Here is a 17921-nt window from a genome sequence, read left to right as displayed (position 1 = left end):
ATCAGATAGTCTTATGCCTTATAGGGAAAAGTCGAAGAGATACTTGAGAGCAAGTAACTGCGACCAATTTTCGGTATGTTGTTGGAGATAGTACTGGGACTTAGAACACCAAAACTACCCGGATATATAGGCACAAGCCATTTAATAATACCGGGTCCCTGAGAATACCCGCGATATAGACTATCTGTACTTCCATAATAAGGCACTGGTTCCACCGCGAGCTAGTAAGCTATGAGCTATCTTTGGCTATAAAAACGAACAAAAGATAAGCACTCCCGTGTAAATAAAAGAGACACGGCGATGTTTATAGCTACTCGCCCAGCGGTGAGCTATCAATATCGCCGTGTCTCTTTTATTTGCACGAGAGTGATTATCTTTTGTTCGTTTTTATAGCCAATAGCTCATAGTTTACGAGCTCGCGGTGGGACCAGTGCCTAAATACAGATAGAAAAAGATCGCGGCGCTCCCGTACGAAACCTACAGATACTAAAACAACAGTTCGATTACCAAATCTATACTAAAAACCAACTTGTCACTCGAAAAAAGCGAGAGTTGTATAGAAAGACAGACACCTTGTGCCTAATTTTCCTTTAAATTTGCCGCCTTTTCTACTGACAAGTTAGATATGCCAGAGTATACTACCCGAATTACCCAATCCAACTCTCATTTACGATTACTCGAAAATTAGGGCATCAGATTTGGCAATCGAACAATTTTTTAAATATAAAAAATATTTTAATAAAATCATATACACCGTGTCGTGGTCGTAATCAGCGTCAATCTGTACAAACATATCAAAATCGTATGGGGGCGTAACAAACAAATGGAGGTTAAAGAACAAAGTAGAGATCATGGATATGGGATGGTAAGAACAGTGACATATACTTCGTGATGCTGACATAACCGACAAATTTTAACGGATTTTTCACATAAAAGAAATGTACGCAAGACCACCCGGGGGGGTCACCTGTATAATCCGTTTTCATAATTTTATTTCAATGTAAATGTATGAAAAATATAATGACACCCGCAGTGACTCAAAGTAACGGACGGTTTATATTAGATCCCTCCTAATTAAACATGGTATGGGGCATTCCTTGATCTGCTGACATGAACATGTAGGTATTAGTACTATTACCTACATCCTCATTGTCTTTCGAATATCAAGAAATTTAGGAACCTACATAACGATATCGAGGTTATTATATCAGTGATCGGAACTATGGGAGCATAACTTGAACAAAACCTTAGAGCTGACATAAATTTAAAATAAAACCAAGATTATTATTTTCAAATCAGTGTTAAATTTTATTTTATACCTGAATCCGAGATTTCTAATACATTACAAGGATATTCATATGTTCTTGGCTGTAAGTACTCTAAAATGTGCACTTAGGAAGTTTTGTTAAAGTTTTGCTCCTTCAAATATTTCGAAAATTCACGTAGGTACCGAATTTTCCGAAGTATTACAACAATATATGCTGCCAACAGTAGACGATTCCGTTGAATTCTACATAGGCGGTTACCTCGGTTAAAATCTGTCGGTTATTCAAACTCATGATGTATACTCGCATACACCTGTTCCACCAATGATAGATGATGGTTTAACGCTGCAGGACAGGACAGGATTGGGACACTTCCACACTTCAAAAAACTCGTAGAAAAATTCACGTCTTCAGGTGATTTGTCAAGCGGTTAGACGAATGATACTGATTTTAGGGCTGTTTGAGATACGTTGTGCCGATACAAAGTGCCAAATCTAAACCTATATATGCGTGTGGATCATTATATACATCCCTTTAACCTATTTGGTAACACCACATCTTGGTAACAAATCGTAAGAGGGTGTCAATCACGAAAAAGTGCTATACACATGCGAAGAGGAAATTTGTAACTCGCGTCGATTTATAACACTCGTTCGTGTTTTAATTAATCGCCACTCATTTCGAACTTCCGCTTTTCCGCACTTGTATCGTAATGTACCTACCTATTAACTGTACCTAATACATTTTCAGCATTTACCCAATTATACGTTTAATTTTAGTATTAAGTATCTGCTTTCCTTATTTTATGTCAACGATATCAAAACATATCCTCTATCCTAATAGGAAACAATATCGAACCTGTATACCGGGTGCCCGGTAATTAATGGACAACCTTTTAACCACCTATACTGGTCCAGAAAATCGACATTAAGGTCTAAGGTAATACTACCTAATTTACCTACTAATTTCAAAAAGTGTGAAAATCTCGAAAACCAGGCGACTTTTACTAAACCTTAAAGTCGATTTTCTGGACCAGTATAAGGTGCCCTCTTGGTGGTTAAAAGGTTGTCCATTAATTACCGGGCACCCTGTATGTATGGTACCTGTACTCGTCATACTTGTTTAACAAAAACCTAAAATAATATATTATTAACACAGATTAAATGGAATGACTCATTTGGCGACATGTTTGACGTAGTATTATTAGGATTGCAATGTGCACAGAATTCACGTTTATGGTTATTAAGTGGTATTATGTCGTAGCAGAATTCTGATTGCTTGCAGGTTGAATGCTCATGCAGACCAGTAAAAGTTTGATATTCGATTTCTTCAATAAGGATATTTTAATATTACTTTTTGCCTTCGTTTATCATTCTAAAACGTGTTTTTATTTATTTTATATAGTACTGGTTAGGTAAGTGACGTTGTTTAAGATTATTGTTTGGTATTTTAGACATACGTACTTGTAGACTCTACTGATCTAATACTACAACGATTATTTATTTTATAACCCGGCACCTAGCCAAATGCACAAACGCTGACGATGATATCGTTACAGTAGCTAGCTATCTCTATCGCTCTACCGTATTGGCGCGACAGATCCAGCCTGCGTTTCGATAGCGTTAAGCGTCAACGATTGTCATTTCAGTTAGGCCGGCAGGATAGTAAAGTCTGATATTTTTACAAGGAATCGAACTGGTTCGTCACCTAAATGTGGAAAATACGAGATAATTTTGAATATTTATTGGGCTAATTTGAAAAGAACCCATAAACGAATTAGTGACGAGAAACTGACCTACGCAAGGCAAGCGCTAGGAACATAAAGTCCGAATTGGACTAACGACAAGTCACGGTCGAAACGGTCATTGCCAATTACTGTTTTTGTTGTTTTACGTTATATGTAGGTGTAACTCGTACGGTATTCAAACGATATCGTTACATTATTTTGAAAGATTATTTTTACGTCTAAAATATGTGCCTTTTTCAATCAAAGTCAATAAGGCGTTGCAAAAAAGTACTTCAGCGTTTATGGGACCTCACCCAATTGATGATTCACGAGATGTGAGCAAGACCGTACATAATTTTAATGCATTCCGTGATTGCTTGTTGCTAGGACTATTCTAGCAGCCTGTTTCTTGCCGTTCCCATAGTGGATACCCTCCTCCAACTGAGGGGTGACTGAAACCTTCTCGAGGCTGAAGCGTAGGGTTAGAGGCGGCGTAGCTTTATTTGTCGTTCATATACGCATTGTAAGGTAATATGAATAATTAAAAATAAATTATTCTTTACAGCTAACATGTGTATTGATATTGGACAATGACAATTCACTATTAAAAAAAAATCAAGTAAAATATATTAAAACTTGTTAGACACTACAGACGGGCACTTTTATACGGACGTAGTTACGCAGAAACGTTCCAGTCCACACGAAATTGTCATTAAGTTTTAGACCTTGTATGAAAAACAAAAGTCTTTCATTTCAATGACAATTTCAGATGGATTGGAACGTTTCTGCGTAACTAAACTACGTCCATTTATTACTACGTCGGCACAAAGGTAGTTGATTGTAGATAAACGCCCTCGAGGTATTATATGCGTTTGGCGCCCTCGTCGCGCTATATTTACGAACACATTGTGATTGTCAAATATGATGAGTGAAACATTGACACTAAGACAACCGGCACAACGCAACCAAACACCGTGTAACTAATGACGTGTCAGTACAGCACACTACAATACTGTTAAATTAAAAATGAAAAAAGAAAATCGTACAGCATCAGTCCGCTGACCTCAGTCGTTTAATCGTCAGGCCCCGTTTCATGAAAGCTGTGGCGTCGTGGAATAGATTCTGCTCACAATCGCCGACAGCTGTGGGGGCGGTGGCGGATCTTCGAAGCTTGTTTATAACCTTCCTTTGCCGCGGGCGGAGGTACGAATCTGGTTTTCTAAACCTATGGGAGCGGGGTGGGATGGGGGTAAATTTAAATAAAAATTACAGAGCTGGAAATTCGCTTTGCACAGTTTACATATGGTTCAAATGTAATCAATCTCTCAAATAGGAAGGTTGACAATTGAAGCTCCAAATGTAACTGGACATAAGTTAAGCGTGACGAAATACGTCTTGTGCGTTTTGTTGAAAACTAATTTAAAATTCTGTTGAAAATACAAATCGGAAACCAACTTTAAACAGTTTAAACTAATATTCAAAATGTATTTATAAGGCCCGATAGGCACTGGTCCCACCGCGAGCTAGTACCTAAGCTATGAGCTATCGGCTATTTAGAAACGAACAAAAGATAAGCACCCCCGTGCAAATAAAAGAGACACGGCGATTTTGATAGCTCACCGCTGGGCGAGTAACTATAAACATCGCCGTGTCTCTGTTATTTGCACAGGAATGCTGATCTTTTGTTCGTTTTTATAGGCGACAGCTTACTAGCTCGCAGTGGGACCAGTGCCTTAAATAATTGAAAACACTGTAACGATTTGGCAACCGTCATCAATCGACTTTTTTTATAAAATATGTGACGGTTTATTTACATCCACACTTTGCTACAATAAAATTAGTTAACTCTATGAGGTGTCTGCCATTTTATTTTAATTTATACGTAGTTCATGTATATTTAGTTGCAACAAAACGCACACCTAACATACTTATATTATTATAAGCGAATTAAGCGGACGCCCAAGATTCATCAAGCCAAATTAAAACATCGATAAGACAGGTACTTGATCGCGAAGGGTTTTGGACGCATGTCAAAAGCCAATGTAATTTAGAAGGCTATCTAAAAATATATATCAACTTTAGATAGACTGTGTTTTGTCTGCCAGTGAAATGACTCACTCATACTGCTCATACAACACGCGACTTTTTAATAATGTCTTCTACGTGGTCTCTTAAAAGTGATGTACGGTTATGTTTACAAACATCTTTACGCCAAAGTTATAAATATATTTATAGGGCCATATTTATATTAGCTACTGAAACAATGGTGATCAGATATATCGGAGAGGACAAGGCTCTCACAAATATCTACACGCTATTGTCAAGGCAGTATTCACATTATCGGATTCGATATCGGATGTAAGACAGATCTCCTATAATTATATTAAAGAGTTTTTAGAAAATTTTACCATTACTGAAAACTTGCTAGTTCTTACTTTAAAATATACCAAAATATTTTATTGATACATTTATGTACATTATCTTTGAGTGTCCGCTTACTTCTCTCCACAAGTCCATTACTAGCGGGGTAAAAGTCTAAACCTAGACTTACCTCGTGAGGGATTCTTTGTAGTCTAAGTCATCGATACCGAACCTTTCCCGAAGGTTCCTGAACACCAGCGGGCAGTATTCCTTCACTTTGAAGTGAGATGGCATGTTTTCCCTGGTAAAAAATGATTATGTCAATTAGGTGCAAGGACATAAGAAATTGTACCATTTGTACCTAAGCAACCGTAGTACCATATGGAAAAGACTATAGGACACATAATTAGGCTTAGAAGACTTTTTGTAGCAAACCGTAAAGATTTTAGAACCATGGTATGCTTGCTATAAAAAGTCCTAAGCCTACACATAATTTTTGATTATACCGTCATGTCATGTTATGTTCAGACTAGCGGTCTATATGCACGTATAAATCAAAGTAGTCTTCTGTATAGGGAAAAGTAATATGCGTGTAAGCGCGTGTGGACTGAGGGAGATGGACAGTAACTACGGGAATTTATATTTGTTAAAGTTCACTATTGAAAGTTTAAAAAAATCCTTTAATCCCAACCAAATTGTAATGCACAAAAGATATTAGGCTGTAGCCATGAATGTCAGTTGATATATCGATAAAATACTCAGTTAATTTATTCTAAAACACTTCTTAACTTATTCGCAACAATTGCTGAACATTTATCCACAACATCTCCATGCTTAAGTTGTGGCCAATAATGGCAATTCGGCCTTGTCAATTTCATCTTTTTGATGTTGTCTTCCCAGTTGTTCTCCAGAACAACCAGAACAGTACTTAAGTACTCCCCATAATTTTATTATGAATGGAAATTATGTTGATATAAATCAGTACTTGGTCATCCCATTGATTACAGAGATCACTACGCTTTACTATACTTACTTGTTAAACAAATGGTTGTCGACTTTGAGCTTGGAGTAAGCTCTGAAGTCATCCGGCAGCAGCATAACTGGTATGGACACATGGCTCAGTTCATTTATCTGAAAACAATTCATCTATTTCAATCTGAGCATTTCAGTCAATTTTATTGTCAAGTCAACTTTAAAAAAAGTATTTGTAAAGCCGTGTCTCGATATAGCACGACTGCCGCGCAAGCCAATGTTGGATAGTTTGCTGCTGTATATCGAGACGATCTGAACACTTACAATATATTTTAGTACCCTGAATCAACCTGGAAAGTGAAGATGAAGTATCAAATACTCTACTACTTATTTTATTGTCAAGTCAACTTTAAAAAAGTATTTGTAAAGCCCTGTCTCAATATAGCGCGACAGCCGCGCAAGCCAATGTTCGATAGTTTGCTGCTGTATATCGAGACAATCGGAAGGTTTACAATATATTTTAGTAGCCTGAATCAACCTGAAAAGCGAAGTTGAAGTATCAAATATTCTGATACTTGGAAGGCTTGTAATACTATCAAATCGTTATAAATTCTTATATGATGTTTAATTGGAATCTTATTTGATAATTACAGAATACAGATGCTTTTTTGTACCCTAACATTTGTGGTGTACATGTAAATATTTCTTTAAAATCTCAACACATTCACTACCAGACAAAAAATGGCTCACTATGTCAGAAACCAGTCATAATCTATGACCACCCACTAGTATGGCAACAATCTGTCACGACAATGTTAGATCCACCAATTTTTTCTGATCGACAAGAAAGTGAAAACTGAACTGTTACATAGTGAAATAGATAGCACCCGCCAGAAAGGCTTCCCAGCGGTGACATATATTATTGATTATTGTTTTATTGTGAATATATGTAGTACATTTTATTTAATTTAGCATACAATTATTACAAGTTTCAATTATATCAAGTTATTGTTTTCTGTAGTATTTGACTTAAGAAATCAATATTTATAGATTGCGGGCATTAAAAGTGCGTGATGACTGCGTATTTTTAATTAAATATGTGTATGTTTTTTTTTTAATTATGGACTCCGAAAACGGTGTTGGCCAATGGAGTGACGTCACATAATTCAGATCAACTATGGAAATTAGAGGTAGTAATCTGATCTCCATAGAAGCAACCTCTATTGTATTAAAATTCATAGTGGTTGACGGGTGTGACAATGTGAAATATTTTTTTCTAAATATACTGACGTCATGTCATAGATATTCTATAGATTAATATGGCTGATGTTGTTTCTGCCTGATCACGTAAAAGTAAACTTTAAATTATTTTTTTGTGGGTTTTTAAGTCGTAATAAAATATGGTAATATTTTTTTTTGTTTAATTAGACAGTAATTAATAATATAAGACATACTTTGAAAAAGGGTCAAGTAGCCTATTGGTGATATCTAAATATTCCCATTGAAGTCATTTTAATACAAGTGGTTAATGGCAAAGTGCTGAATAGCCAATTAAACTTTGGCAACTCCAAAATGACCCTGTCGCCGGTCATAACTCATGTTATCTCTATTTATAGATCCCTAATCACGACGATAACACGGTGTCAAAAACGGGATATTGATCAAGTACCAGGTGACAGCACCAGTTAGCAATCACCCAGCCAAGTGCCAGCCATCCATGCGATTAGTAAACAGTTCGGAACCACAACAATCCGGTACCGAAGGAAATGACATAATGCTGTTGCGAGACGAGATGCCTCTACATAATCGCCACAAATCCTATTAGGCGTACATTACCGTATTCCAATTAATTTCATAATATCCTCTCAGGTACTCACCGTGTGGTTAACACCCCACATAAACACAGACAGAAGGGGCTCATTAGCACGAAACAATTTGACTTTTTGATGTTTCACCCGAATGTGTTTCTTTTTCAACTTGCTCAAACCAGTGCTTGGAACGGACATTTTGGATTTGTTTACACTAAATACAGTCAGATACTTGAGCTTATTTTGACACGGCCCTGGCTAAACCATTTTCAATTGACGGGAAGGATGTCGAAATATGAATGAAGTTGATTAATTTGGAAATTAATTACAGAAATACGACACCCATCAATAAAGAGCAAACGGCTTTTTGACAGAAGGACGACGGCGGGTGGATAAAAAAAGTAATCATAGACAAAGTTAAATACATAGGTGCTCAAAATAAAGTACCGCTCGCCAGTGACAATAGTCAGTGTCTTTATTTTGATTATAAATATTGATTATTTTTAACATTCTAGTAATATAACACATGCTAGTATAGTAGAAACCATGTAGAAACTAGTACACAAAAATAAAATTTCTCTTCTCGCACATTCTCGCATCATTTTGTGGTTATGGGAAATTCTGAACGAAAGTTAGAAAAAAAAGGGCGGGAATCCGAAACAGCAAGGCGGCTTTTTTGAAAATTTTTCATTAATTGGGTTTTAAGTCCTTTTTTACTAGCAAAACCTACATAATTTTGTCATCTTTTTCATTAAAACTAACTACAAATTGAAATTCTTGAAATAAACCTTTGATGAGCCCGGGAAACGGGGGTGCGGGCGGCGGCCCCTCCCCCATGGAAACAGACACCGCCAAAGTTTCTTCAAAAAGAAAGAAAAACAGAGAAACACCGGATTCTGATGATACGTGCACATCACGTAAACAAAAAATGACCCACATACGAAGCAGGCGTGGTCTTTTCAAAGATCACAATCCTATATACGAAGACCTGACCAAAAAGGAATATGCCATTCTATTACAGTCCGATGCCAATGAGGCCACGCATAAAATTCCCATGGACATCCTCAAAGTTAATAGGATACTAAAAGAAGTCACTGGAGTTCAGTATGTTAAAGCAGCGGGTAACTTTTATGTAAAAGTTTATTTTGGTTGTGCCAAAGATGCTAATGCATTTTTATTGAACAATGCTCTATTACAAGCCAACAACTGGAAGGCAACAATCCCCTACGATAGTATTGAATGCCAAGGAATAATTCGTGCTCCCGTTGATCTCAGTGAGGAGACATTACTTGACGAACTAAAAGCAGACTGCATGGTTCTCGGTGTGAAGCGATTTGCCAAAAAACAAGAAAATGGTCAATATAAACCGCTTCCGACTGTTCTGGTGACATTTATGGCTGCAACTAGACCCGACCACGTCATCTATGATCACATCTGGATGCCTGTACAGGAGTACATCAGGCCACTGCTGCAGTGCTTCAGATGCTACAAATTTAATCACGGTAGTGGAGCTTGCAAAAGTTCACAAGTTTGTTCCATTTGTTCGGCAGGACATTTTTACAAGGAATGTCCCACACCTTCTGACTTCAAGTGCTCAAACTGTAGTGGACCCCATTCGGCAGTTTCATATTCTTGTACGGTAAAGGCGGAAAAAATTGTTCAAATTAAGAACAAGATCAGTGGCAAATTCTCTTATGCTACGGCAGCTGCAGTAGCTGTTACACCTAAAAACAATACCAATAATACCTCAAATAGTAAGATGCAAAAACCACCTGCTAAGACTCCTCAAGGACGTGCTGTGATTGCTGATATCCTGAACTCTGATATTGTTCTTAATGCAATTACCAAAACAATTGTAGAGTTATTGAAGAAAAAAGAAATCAATAATACTTCCTCTGGTCCTATTCCTATAACCTCCCAAATGGTAAAAGAACAGCTTTTAACAAGTTTCACAACTTAAATTATGGATAGGTTAGGTTTTAAAGAATTAAAAATACTTCATTGGAACTCCAGAAGTCTATTTCCTAAATTAGGTCAGTTAATACATTTTTTAGATAACTGTGATGAGAGTGTTGACATCATACTAATTAATGAAACTTGGCTGTCACCTAGCAAAGTTATAAAATTGCCTGGGTTTACTGTCATTAGAAGAGACTCTAACCATCCCCACAGTGGCGTTGCAATTGCTATCCGTTCCAAACTCAGGTTTAGTGTTGTCAACACTTCATCACAGTACCATTTCCAAAATATTCTAATTACTGTTGACATTAATAATTTTTTTCTAGATTTGTTGTGTGTATATGCACCTCCACCTCCAAATGGTAAGTTTAGTATAGATTTATTAAAAGATTCGTGTTCAAAATTTGTAAGCAATAACCGTCTCATAATAGGTGACTTCAACGCACATCACTCCTCCTGGAGTTCAAGAGTAAAAAATGATGGAAGAGGTAAGGCTCTTCATGCTTTTATAGAAAATTCTGATTTTGTTTGTTTAAATGACGGCACGATCACGACTTTTGCTCCGTTTGGCCAACAAGGTAATGTTTTGGATTTAGTATTCGCATCCCGAGCTCTTAGCTCTAGTTGTTCGGTATCTGTTCTTGATGATCTTCTTAGTAGTAATCACTTCCCTCTGCTCATTGGTGTAGTTTTTGACTCGCCTACTCCAATATCTAAGAGTCCGGGTATTAATCTTCGCCAAGATAATTCACTAGCTAATGTAAATTTCAAAAAGATTGACTGGGCCAAGTTTAAAAAGTTATGTGATGTTGAATATGAAGCTTTTCAGTTTGTAGATAACCCTCTAGAAAATTATACGAAGTATTTGAGTATTTTACATGACATATTAATGACGTTTTCTAAAAAATGTTACCAGTTTAATAAAAATTTAAAAGCTACTCCTTGGTGGAATGAAGAATGTGAATGTGTAGTTTTACGAGCCAAAATAGCCTTACAATCATACAAAAAATATCCATCTGTAGAAAACTACATTTTATATAAAAAATTAGATGCCTTTAAGAAAAGAAAACTATTTGAAATTAAACGAGAGTGTTGGTCTAATCTTTGTTCTTCCTTTAATCGCATGACATCGAGTAAAATTATTTGGGATCACATACGCCGATTCAAGCATGCAAAACTTAATTTAGTTTCATCATCTTCAAATCTGTTTCAAAATCCAGATAATTCGACACTGTTTTTAGACAGGATTGCTTCAGACGATAATCATATATCAAATGGTGACCTTAATGAGTACTTTGAGAATTGTGGCCTCCCGGAGGCTCAATGGATGGTTAACAACTTTTCTTTTAATGAGTTTTTAGCTGCACTAGAAAATAAAAAAGATACATCACCTGGGCCTGATTTCATTTCTTACAGTGTCATCAAAAACTTACCTAATCACGCCAAAGAAGTGTTATTGCAAATATTGAATGATTTATGGCAAAATAATTGTATTCCTCCAACTTGGAAAACACAACACGTTGTTCCAATTCTCAAACCTTATAAGGATCCTAATTGCGTTGAGTCATATAGACCTATTTCCTTAACATCCTGTTTCGCGAAAGTTTTTGAAACAATGTTAAAAAATAGACTAGAGTGGTTTACGGAAAACAGCAAACTTATTCCAAGTACTCAATACGGTTTTCGGAAAGGTAAAAGTACAATAGATAACTTAAGAGCGCTTTCAAAAAATCTGCTTGCTCAAATTTCGACGCCGGCGGCGCTGGCGTGCGCCTGTGTGCAGGCGCACACTATAACCAGAAGCATAACGATTGTAGCCTGCGGTACAGACATAGCGTGCGATCCTCTTCGAACCAACCTTACGTGCGGCTAGAGCGAAAGGGATAGCATTCATGGTCGGTACCGCCACGCCGTCAGTAACGTTGCGGACTAACCATTATTGATACTTGCGTAAAAACACCACCATATATATTACATATTTGCATACATGATTTCGTGCATAAATACTTGACCTTTTAGTTTAATTATTAAACTTATCACAGTTTTTTTTATTAAAACGTGTGTAGCCTTGGAAGAAATAAATTAAAAAACTTTTATAATATAATAAATTGTGTATATAATATTGTCTTCTGTCACCGCGATAGTTACTCATGAAATAAATTTATGGAATCAGATTATATCGCGTATAATGAATATAATCCGTTTTCTTAGTTTTATTTCATTTTGTATATGAAATGTTTTCTAGGTTCTTTTCGGTGAAGGAAAACAACGTGAGGAAACCGGACTTATTCCAATAAGGTCTAGTTTACCCTTTGGGTTGAAAGGTCAGATGGCAGTCGCTTTCGTAAAAACTAGTGCCTACGCCAAATCTTGGGATTAGTTGTCAAAGTGGACCGCAGGCTCCCATGAGCCGTGGAAAATGCCGGGATAACGCAAGGAAGATGATGATGTTTTCTAGGTACATATATATAATGGAACTAAGATCGGTTTTCTTTAATTTTAAGTAGTTTTTTTTATATTTAAAATGTGTTTTTAGGGTTTCGTAGTCAACTAGGAACCCTTATAGTTTCGCCATGTCTGTCTGTCTATCTCTCCGTCCGTCCGTCCGTCCGCGGATAATCTCAGTGACCGTTAGAACTAGAGAGCTGAAATTTAGTACCAATATGTAGGTATATCAGTCACGCCGACAAAGTGCAAAAATAAAAAGTGGAAAAAATGTTTTATTAGGGTACCCCCCCTACACGTAAAGTAGGGAATGATTTTTTTTTCATTTCAACCCTAACGTATGATTTATTGTTGGATAGGTATTTAAAAATGAATTAGTAGAGCGGCGAGAGGGTCTCGGAAAAAGTTGATGTGACTGGAGAGTATACTGCTGACAAGTGGTATCGTTGTGATCGGTAGACTTTACTGAGTACGAAATAATGACTTGTCGCATTTTCAGACTGTGGGGGGGTTAACTATGACGTCACAAAGATCGCGGTCCCGGGTTTCATTTTTTTGCCAATTTTGTCTAGAACCCCTTATCCAATTTTGAAAAATGAGGTGTCAATTGAAAGCGTATAACATGCTGATTAAGATTTCTTATATGTGAAAAGTATAGTTTTGTTAGTTATTTTTTAATTAACAATAATGCAAAAAATACTTTTTTTTTTACTCTCTTTTTTGATTTTTGTGACTCAAAAAGGCAATGAAAACGGCCACTTAGCTAAAAAATATGTTATATAAATCATTTAACTACATTATTAAGCTATCTGTTGCTTTTTAAATTTCTACGATCGGATAATAAATAAGCAAACTACAACCACATACCTGTAGGCGGGGAGTACCGCTTGACACGCGTTCCCATACATTCGGCGTCTATCAAATTACACCTCGCGCAAAATTCGTTTCAAGCAGATATACCTCTAATCTTATTCATCGTAACCTATCAATATTGGTATCATTTGAAAGGACAATTAAAGTACTTTAAGAAACAATGTCAATCATTTTCTTAAAATCAGTAATCGCCAGTCTGCGGTGGTTACAAAGGAAAAAAGTGGGTATGCAATTTGACTGGTTTCCTAGGTTTGATACCCTAGACGAGTTTAAAAAAGGAGGTAAAGGTGACATATGGGTTTTTCTCTGGCCTAAAAGCTACACAGAGGGTCAGGGGAGAAAAAAACTAGGGTTTGAGTTTAGTTTTAAGTTATTTTTTCCTTTATTTGTTGATTTTATTGTGTTTAATTTTTTTGTAATTTTATCAAGGATACACGTTGGTTTCTTTTGCTAAAAGTTCCCTTTTTTGTGAGAAATGTTATGAATTTTATGGCATTTTCCGATAGAGACTAAAATTAACTTTCAAATAAGGCCAAATAGTCATACTTTTACTTATATAATATTAAGGGTATGGCTATGTATCAGTAGGCCACATAGTCATACTTTTACTTATATAATATTAAGGGTATGACTATGTATCAGTATGACTATGTGGCCTTATTTGAAAGTTAATTTTAGTCTCTATCGGAAAATGCCATGAAATTTATAACATTTCTCATAAAAAAGGGAATTTTCAGCAAAAGAAACCAACGTGTATCCTTGATAAAATTACAAAAAAATTTAACACAATAAAATCAACAAATAAAAGAAAAAATAACTTAAAACTAAACTTAAACCCTAGTTTTTTTCTCCCCTGACCCTCTGTATAGCTTTTAGGCCAGAGAACAACCCATATGTCACCTTTACCTCCCCTTTAAACTCGTCTAGGGTATCAAACCTAGGAAACCAGTCAAATTGCATACCCACTTTTTTCCTTTGTAACCACCGCAGACTGGCGATTATTGATTTTAAGAAAATGATTGAGATTGTTTCTTAAAGTACTTTAATTGTACTTTCACATGATACCAATATTGATAGGTTACGATGAATAAGATTAGAGGTATATCTGCTTGAAACGAATTTTGCGCGAGGTGTAATTTGATAGACGCCGAATGTATGGGAACGCGTGTCAAGCGGTACTCCCCGCCTACAGGTATGTGGTTGTAGTTTGCTTATTTATTATCCGATCGTAGAAATTTAAAAAGCAACAGATAGCTTAATAATGTAGTTAAATGATTTATATAACATATTTTTTAGCTAAGTGGCCGTTTTCATTGCCTTTTTGAGTCACAAAAATCAAAAAAGAGAGTAAAAAAAAGTATTTTTTGCATTATTGTTAATTAAAAAATAACTAACAAAACTATACTTTTCACATATAAGAAATCTTAATCAGCATGTTATACGCTTTCAATCGACACCTCATTTTTCAAAATTGGATAAGGGGTTTTAGACAAATTGGCAAAAAATTGAAACCCGGGACCGCGATCTTTGTGACGTCATAGTTAACCCCCCCACAGTCTGAGAATGCGACAAGTCATTATTTCGTACTCAGTAAAGTCTACCGATCACAACGATACCACTTGTCGGCAGTATACTCTCCAGTCACATCAACTTCAAAACTAGACGACTTTTTTCAATTCCGCCGCCTTACTAAATTACTGAAATCGTTTTTTGATAATATTAATATTTTCGGGAATAATCGCTCCTAAAGGAAAAAAAGGGTGTCCCCCCCCCTCTAACTTTTTAACCATATATTTAAAAAATATTTAAAAATCACAAAACTTTATAAACTTTCTAGGAAAACTGTTTTGAACTTGATAGGTTCTGTAGTTTTTGAAAAATATGGAAAACTACGGAAGAGCCGAGCGGCTATTTACCAACGCGGCTCTAAAAACCGGCCGAGAGCGTGTCGGGCCACGCTCAGTGTAGGCACTGAGCGTGACCCGACACGCTCTCGGCCGGTTTTTAAATATTATGTTGTTTTAATTGCATGGAGCACAGAAAGGTCCACATCTATGTATTAGTTTTTTGTAAGGAAATACAACTCTACGCTACGCCTACCTGCTTTAGTTGACTGTTGACACACTGAGACAGTGGATGCGCCAGAGTATGAAAGAGTGATTACCATCTCTTGTCAAAGATCTTGTTGAGACGAATCAAACGAACCCAAACACGAAGTGTTTTCAAGACCTGGTCGTGGAATACTCTTGACTACCTTCCAGCTTCATCATCAGATCCTGGGTACCATCTCTTGTCAAAGATCTTGTTGAGACGAATCAAACGAGCCCAAACACAGAAGAGTTTCAAGACCTGGTTGTTGAATACTCTTGACTACCTTCCGGCTTCACCATCAGATCCTGGGTACCATCTCTTGTCAAAGATCTTGTTGAGACGAACCAAACGAGCCCAAACACGAAATGGTTTCAAGACCTGGTTGATGAGAACTCATGACCATCTTCCGGCTTCATCATCAGATCCTGGGTACCATCACCTCTTGTCAAAGATCTTGTTGAGACGAACCAAACGAGCCCAAACACGGAGTGGTTTCAAGACCTGGTTGATGAATTCTCTTGACTACCTTCCAGCTTCATCATCAGATCCTGGGTACCATCTCTTGTCAAAGATCTTGTTGAGACGAACCAAACGAGCCCAAACACGAAATGGTTTCAAGACCTGGTTGATGAGAACTAATGACAACCTTCCGGCTTCATCATCAGATCCTGGGTACCATCACCCCTTGTCAAAGATCTTGTTGAGGCAAATCAAACGAGCCCAAACACGAAATGGTTTCAAGACCTGGTTGATGAGAACTCATGACTACCTTCCGGCTTCATCATCAGATCCTGGGTACCATCACCTCTTGTCAAAGATCTTGTTGAGGTGAATCAAACGAGCCCAAACACGAAATGGTTTCAAGACCTGGTTGATGAGAACTCATGACTACCATCTGACTTCATCATCAGATCCTGAGTACCATCTATTGTCAAAGATTTTGTTGAGACGAGTCAGTAACCTAAAATGATATTCAATAATAAATAATACTTACTAAAAATATTAGTCAAGTTAATTAGTTAGTTACCAAAGTCGTCAACCCAAGGATCAAAGTTTTCGGTCGCAGTATACATGCAACAGTACAGCCAAACACGCACACAAGTGCGGTTTTGGACACGGTGGGTGCCGCACACAATGACAAAATAACTTCGCGATCGTCGAGCCGCGTGCGGAGCGGACTAACATACGTCCTGCCTCTACAAGCTCTGCCGCGGTACTGACATCGCAAGCGCGCGTAACCGGTAATAAGGAGGCATTTTTAAAAAATCGTCAAAAATATTAAATTGCAATTAATAGAAAACTTTTGCATAAAATCTGTTTGAGTAAGCGTTGCAGATTATTTTTATATTAAAACTACTTCAAAAACACGTAACTTTTTGAAGAAATTGACACTTATTCTGAGGTGATTTCTGAAACAAATTGGATTCATCATATCCTCATTTACTCTATTCTAAAGCCTTATAACAAAGAAGTAGTCTCAGAAGATTGTAGTACAGGATATAAATAATACAAATTTACCACTTGAAGCATTCAAAACTATCCAAATTTTACAAATTAGACGGACTAAGTCAGCACTTTTCGCGGGTTTTCCTAAACATGCACCAGAAAAAAAATCATAATTAATTAAATGAGTTAGTTTTTAAAAATCCAGTCTCACAACATGTAAGTTAAGAAGATGTCCTAATCGAATCCTGAACTTAATAAGTCTTTTAGATGACGGAAAGTGTAGCATTTTGCCGACTAAAACTATCAATTTTACATTATTACGACGTTTTCGTTGAATGCCCTCTTAAGTTGTTTAATTGGCGATGTTAAGAATAACTTTCGATCTAATCAGTATACATTAGCTGTTTTTTTAGATATTAAAGGGGCATTTGACAACATTGATCACGCATATCTTATTAAAAGTTTATCTATATTGGGGTTTCCTGGGCATATTTTACGTTGGTTATTTAATTTTCTTAATAAAAGATCTCTAACTTTAAAAATTCGATCTACTTTAATAGGTTCTAAAGTTTCTACAAAGGGTACTCCTCAAGGCTCTGTATTATCTCCTCTTACATTTATACTAAGTTTGGTTTGTTTTATGAAAGAAATTCCGCATTCTGTTAAGCACTTATTTTATGCAGATGATTTGGTTTTATATGTAAACTGTAATGATATAAAAGTTGGTGAATCTATTATGAACGACTGTCTGCGTAGTATTCATAACATATTAACAAATTCACTAAAACTTGAAGTTAATGTTTCCAAAAGTTCTGTAATTCTCTTTTCTCAAAATGGCTTGCATTACCCTCAAGTTTTATATAATTCTAGCGTTATTCCTGCTCAGTCTTCTGTCAAATACGTTGGCCTATTTCTTGATTATGATCTTTCGTGGAAAACTCATATTGATACTATTTCTAAAAGAGCCGAACTAGG

General features: G+C 36.5%; 2 protein-coding genes across 3 annotated transcripts in view; one reads left to right on the top strand and one right to left on the bottom strand.

Annotated features, from left to right (window-relative positions):
• Positions 1-8499, bottom strand: part of LOC125233765 (phosphatidylinositol 5-phosphate 4-kinase type-2 alpha) — a 29364-nt gene extending 20865 nt beyond the window's left edge. The window contains exons 1-4 of one of the 2 annotated variants that reach the window (XM_048139855.1): positions 8202-8499; positions 6386-6483; positions 5543-5653; positions 4055-4216 (exon numbers count right to left, since the gene is read on the bottom strand). In XM_048139855.1, coding sequence (XP_047995812.1) covers positions 4055-4216; positions 5543-5653; positions 6386-6483; positions 8202-8330 — 500 coding nt within the window. In that variant the 5' untranslated portion in view covers positions 8331-8499. The remainder of the gene's footprint in view (positions 1-4054; positions 4217-5542; positions 5654-6385; positions 6484-8201) is intronic. The other variant, XM_048139857.1, reaches the window with a different exon arrangement.
• Positions 1-17921, top strand: part of LOC125233768 (beta-ureidopropionase-like) — a 494359-nt gene that overhangs the window by 32640 nt on the left and 443798 nt on the right. The window lies entirely within an intron of this gene.

This window comes from Leguminivora glycinivorella, chromosome 15, assembly GCF_023078275.1.
Source record: "Leguminivora glycinivorella isolate SPB_JAAS2020 chromosome 15, LegGlyc_1.1, whole genome shotgun sequence".
In the NCBI taxonomy this organism is placed as follows: Eukaryota; Metazoa; Arthropoda; class Insecta; order Lepidoptera; family Tortricidae; genus Leguminivora; species Leguminivora glycinivorella.
The sequence above is the reverse complement of the archived record's forward strand: the minus strand, read 5'-3'. Positions and strand labels throughout refer to the sequence as shown.